The following is a 5,692-nucleotide window of genomic DNA, read 5'->3' on the forward strand; positions in this document are numbered from 1 at the left end:
GAGCTCACAAATCTTGAAGCAAATGCTTAGCCGCATGCATGCGTGCCCCTGCCCCTGCATTCACCATGATTTTCCGTAAATTATTGTACTATATACTCTCTCTGTCAGGAAATACTTATCGCTCAAATAGATATATCTAGTGCTGAAATATGTTTAGATACATCAATTTAAGCCACAAGTATTTCTGTACAGAGGGACTCCGTTCCTAAATATAAGTCTTATTAGAGATTTCAATGCAGACTACATACAAACATATATAGACGTATTTTAAATTATAGATTCACTTATTTTGCTCTGTATGTAGTTCACTATTCCGTAGTGAAATCTCTAAAAAAACTTATATTTAGGAACGAAAGGAGTACTAGTTAATTATATAACCTAACCCATATTGCAATTGCTCAAATGCGTTGGTGTTTATTATACAAGCTGAACACAAGTCTAGAAGGGGAACATAGAAAGGTTGCATTTAGCTTACCATACCAGTGCACAATAACTTAAAGATGATACTTCTTCTGTCCCATAATATGAGAGCGTTTTTGACACTATCCTCTGTCTCATAATATAAATGCGTTTTTGACACTTGAGGGAGTACTAAGCAAGCATAAACCAAAATAAGCGAGTGAGAACATTGTCAGTGCATCAACAGACCGCCAGTTTCACATAACCAAGAATCAAACATACACGGTTAACTTATTACCGAAAAAAAAAGCATAACTTTTTTAGGGTTAACCCATGGAATGAAAAACATATATTGTCAGACTCTGAGGAGGTAGATGCTGAGCTCGGGCCCACCGTTGCCGTCGGGGTTTATCATGTAGAACGCTTCGGAGTCCCTGGATCCCACCACCCTCTCGAACCTGGCCCTCATGTACATCAGGTCCCCCTCGCCGGCGCCGCCGTCCGGGACGACGCCAGCGCCGACGGAGACGGGCTCGACGGCTCGGAGCAGCCGCCACTCCTCCGCGCCGCACTCCCTCCGCACGGCGTACCCGCACTTGCGCCCGTTGCAGTACGCTCGCCACGTCGGCTCCTCCACCAGCGCCGTCCGCCTCCTCTCGCCGCCTGCATGCATGTACACGTACGACATCGATCGATCACAACGGCATGTATACAAGGCGTACGTAGCAAGCATGGTACGTATGGTATTACCTGTGTTGTGTGCAGGCGTCTTCTCGCACTCGAGGGCGATGCGGACGAGGCCGGAGGACATCTCCCTGACGAGCGCACCGGTGGAGTACGCGGACAGCTCCACCATGAGCGCCGGCGGCGCGCGCGGGTCCGTCTGCAGCGCCAGGTGCACGCGGCCCCGGCGCCGGCCGAAGATGGTGCCGGTGACGCTCGACCCCATCGGCCTGCGCCCGCGCCGGCGCCGCGCGCGCGCCACCACGGCCAGGACCGCGGACCGGAGCCGCGCGAGCGCCTCCCGGCGCTTCCCTGACGGCTCAGGGGTTCCTCCTCCCGCCCCAACAGCGTCCGCGACGGACGGAGTAGAGACGACGAAGGTGGCTCCCTCGTCTTCCAGTTCCACCTCATCGTGGACGTCAGGTTCTTGCCCGCCGAGGGTCGGGCCGTGGCGCACCTTGCCGGCGCGCTTCCTGAGCAGCCACGGGATGCCGCCACTGGCGGTGGCGCCCCTGGACGGCGGCGGCTGCGAGGCGGCCACTGCCGCACGTAAGGTTCCCGCCATGACGACGGCTCACTTCACTCCTCAGCCCTGTCTCAGACGCGGCCTGTGCGTGCGTATCTCTAGTCGATCTGTACTATGTTTTGCGATGGCAAACGGCAGTATATCAAGCAGCAAAGCGCGCCTCGAGAGAGACAGACAGCCGCAGAGAGTGACAGCTTTAGCCGCAGAAGGATTTCGTCGGCTTTAGACGTGCGGGCTGCGCTTTTGGCATGCAGCGGGCGGCCACCAGCTGCGATATCTGCGTGGATACTCGGCGCTTTGGCGGGGGCACGGCAGCGCATGCACGCCGGAGCGAAAGACTGGGGAGAGAGGGCGGTGGGCAGAGCAGGCAGACCTACACGTACCGAACTGGTAGCGATTAAGGAAGAAGGGGGCAGCGATGATGGCGACGCCCGTGGATTTTAGCTGCTTCCCCCTCCGTCGCTTTCGCGGGAGGAGGAGGAGGCGGGGGAGACAGGGCATTGGGAGGCGGAACGTGTGACGCGCATATGACACTGACATAGTGTTTTCTGAAAGACAAAAAAGGTGACGTGATCGATGCCTTTGCAGAACGCTCCTCAGCCTTGGCGGTTAATTAGCGGAACCCGGAAATTTGTGGGAATCGGCACAGAATGGTGGGATGCCGTTTCTTTTGTGTGTGCCTCTGGATCCCATCACACTGGGATGAGATGTGGCTAGATTAATCATGCAGAAATGAATTATAGAGCAGCTAGCTCAAGGTGTGTGTATCAGCCATACCGCACTGAATTGATAGAAAATTGTAGATTGATCGAGTGCGCTAACCCTTCCAATCATGATTAGTCTCTCAGAGGATTATCTAACAGGCCACCAGGCGATCGTGTACCTGCATGTGGATCATTATTTATTGGTGCGTCGTATACAGTATGATTGCCATATCAACATGCACATATTTCCCGTTTTTTAAGAAGAACCCTTTCCGACTCAGGTTGCCTGAAAAACCGGGCGTGTGCAACTTTGTGACTTGCCTGCACCAAATGATGTCTTGGTTTGGTTTGCTCGCATTTTTATCGATGCACGCGTACCAAACTAATACTTTATTCTCGCGGGACAGGCCGAGTTAGTTTTTATATATGAAAAAATGAATTAAAATACCCTACTCCCTCAGCTCCAAATTAATTGATGCAACTCATACACATTGTAAACTGGATATTGTATATGGTTGCATCAATTAATTTGGATTGAAGGTAGTACAATAATATCTCAAGCATGTAAAAGGTATCAACTACTACGATATGAAGTCGGTGATAATTAATATGGATCTAAGGGAGTATTAAAAATATTGAGGGTTTTGCTACGAAAAGTTGTGGGGGTGTAGGCATGGGACAAGGGGTACGAAATAATGCTCTTTGCAGGGGCTATCGGGGTTCAAATTTTCGATAAAAACACAATGAAATCTCCGTCGGTACACAAAGTGGGTTTAGCTTCAATTTTGGGCTATATTCGAACAAAACGAAAAAACATGATTAAAAATCAATATTTTTTTCAAAATGAATACGAAATAGTTTTTTAAATGTTCAAAAGTCCATATTCTGAGGTAGCCCATTTGAGATAATTTAAATCTTGGCGGCTATCGAGAAGTTTTTGACTATAGATAGTTAAGTGCTTAATATTATTGAAGAATCATTTGTTCGTGAAATGAAGGGAGCACCATGAACCCAAAGGTACTTGGTTTCAATGCAAGAGCGCTGCTACACACACGATATACTTTGGACGATTTGCGCACGATGGTACACATCAAGCCGTTCATGCGCAGGGCAAAAGGGGTCAGCACCGTTCAATCCTGCGTCGTGCATCATTCGGCTGGCCACTATCGTCCGCCCAGTGGTTTCGTCAATGCAAAGACTTGGCCAACAAAAATCTAATTAAAAGCAATCATTTTTAAATATTCCCTCCGTACTATAGTATATTGCGCATTGGTTTTCGTAAAAATCAATACAAACTTTGATCAAATTTATAGAGAAAAATATCTATGTTTGTAATATCAAATGTAAACCACATGAAATTATTTCATGATGAATCTAATGTATTTAGTATTCTCGATGTTGATATTTTTTTCCAAAAACTTAGTTAATGTTTGCATTATTTAACTTTAGAAAGAACCAATGCACATTGTATTTTGCTCGTTTGATTGCTAGGATATAATCCTATATTTTTTCCCAAAATTTTAATTGGAAATTTCAATCCACTCAGGGCCCTTGAAAAGACTCATTTGTTTTTTCAGTGGCCTATCTTTTCAAATAATTATTTTGCATCATGTTTCATCGGAAATTTCCATTCATTAAGATCTCTTGACAAGGTTCTTTTTTTCTTTGTGTGGCTCAATCATCAAACTCTGGTGCAAACACAACTCCATGCACTTTGGGTGAACATGACATTACAAACTGAGTTGCTTCTATTTATGCTATCCTACAAATCAAAGAGTCTCTTAGTAGGACACATGAAATATTTGCTTAGCTTATTCAAATGGCAGCATCAATCCGTTCAAGCATCTTTCAGACTATGCTGCAGAAAAGCACAACAAGGTGGTCCTACTCTTTATTTTAGAGATACAAAGGTGACATTAGCTGTGTCGTGCTACAAGAATAGTTGATCAAAGTGCTACCGCCTCGCATTCTAGCGTTAAGCCGGCGGTTCAGCAAGCCGTCGGTATCTTTATTTAAGACGGATAGGATAGCTCTCAACAGGATTTGGACCACTACTCGAAAACAGCAACATCAAGAATCAAGATCTTCTTCCTCTCAATGTGCCGACCCTAGGATTTTTACAGTATCGACACCATCATACCTACTCTGCAAAAGAAGCAAAACAAAGGGAAAAGCAGAGCAAAGGGTAAAAAGAAGCCTAGCTTGTCAGTGTAGGTGCTAGTAGTAGCACCAGATAGGCAGGGCATAACATCGCCAGATCCAAGGAAAGCATACATCAACAAAGGCAAACTCTTGGCAGGTTTTGGCTCCACAGGATTGCCATGTCGCCCGCAGTTTGGTGCATTTTTCACGGAGCCTAGGGAAAGCTCAAGAGCTATCATCTCCTCTGTCTCTTTAACCTCTGGCCACTGTCGGTGTTCGTGGACGACCAAAAGTCTCGGATTATATATTTTATTAAAATGCCCCAAGCTGTTATCTTACACTTGTAAAGATGCATAATCCAAGCAAGAAATCTCCTTTACATTCTCTTGTACGCAAAGTTTCACAGTTTGCATCTGCAGTTTTCGGGATTTTTTTAACACTTTTATTTACGAAATCTCGAAACTATCATTCCGATATTAGAATTTTCAAAAGTATCACCCGTCACTCCCATAACGAACAAAGAGCGACTCTTTTTTTTTTAGACACAAAGAGCGACTCTTTGTTCACCGCATGGCCGAAGAGGCCCTTTTCGTTCACTAATGGGCCGAAGACAGACTCCTCCTTTGTAGCCCGCCCAAAGAGTCACTCTTCCTTCTAAACAGCATTGAAACCCGTGAGAGAGCAACTAACTAACGTGTTTTCTTGTTTTTTATCTTTTGAGAGAGGCACGGATTTGCTTCCGCGAGAGGCATGGTTTTGCTTCCGCGAGAAGCACGGCCGTGCCTCTCGAAAACAAAAACAAAAATTCTTCCACGATAGGCACAGATTTGCATCTGCGAGAGACACGGTTTTGCTTCCCCGAGAGGCACGGTCGTGCCTCTCAAAAACGAAAAAAACATGTTTTTTTTTCTTTCGCGAGAGATAAGGATTTGCTTCGGAAAAAGGAAACTCGCAGGTTGCACATGCAATATGTTGGGGAACGTAGCATGTAATTTCAAAAAAATTCCTACAATCACGCTAGATCTATCTAGGAGATGCATAGCCACGAGGGGGGGGGGGAGTGTGTCCATGTACCTTCGTAGACCGAAAGCGGAACCGTTATGTTAACGCGGTTGATGTAGTCGAACGTCTTCACGATCCAACCGATCTAGTACCGAACGTACGGCACCTTCGAGTTCAGCACACGTTCAGCTTGATG

The 5,692-nt window shown here is 46.5% G+C and overlaps 1 protein-coding gene across 1 annotated transcript; it reads right to left on the reverse strand.

The window, feature by feature from the left end:
• Window positions 1–459: 459 nt before the first annotated feature.
• Window positions 460–2,146, reverse strand: LOC123166470 (protein MIZU-KUSSEI 1). Its single transcript, XM_044584277.1, has 2 exons — window positions 1,150–2,146; window positions 460–1,062 (listed from the first exon to the last, which is right to left on the reverse strand). Exons 1-2 carry the CDS (start codon window positions 1,685–1,687, stop codon window positions 755–757), a joined length of 846 nt encoding a protein of 281 aa, XP_044440212.1. The 5' UTR covers window positions 1,688–2,146; the 3' UTR covers window positions 460–754.
• Between the last annotated feature and the right edge of the window lie 3,546 nt (window positions 2,147–5,692).

Source organism: Triticum aestivum, chromosome 7D, assembly GCF_018294505.1.
Source record: "Triticum aestivum cultivar Chinese Spring chromosome 7D, IWGSC CS RefSeq v2.1, whole genome shotgun sequence".
Classification (NCBI taxonomy): Eukaryota; Viridiplantae; Streptophyta; class Magnoliopsida; order Poales; family Poaceae; genus Triticum; species Triticum aestivum.

Bases quoted from the DNA above. Each gene is read 5' to 3' on its own strand.
- LOC123166470 (XM_044584277.1), bottom strand. From the start codon at position 1,687: ATGGCGGGAACCTTACGTGCGGCAGTGGCCGCCTCGCAGCCGCCGCCG. The intron at 1,063-1,149 runs GTAATACCATAC...ACATGCATGCAG, and splicing joins GACGCCTGCACACAACACAG to GCGGCGAGAGGAGGCGGACG.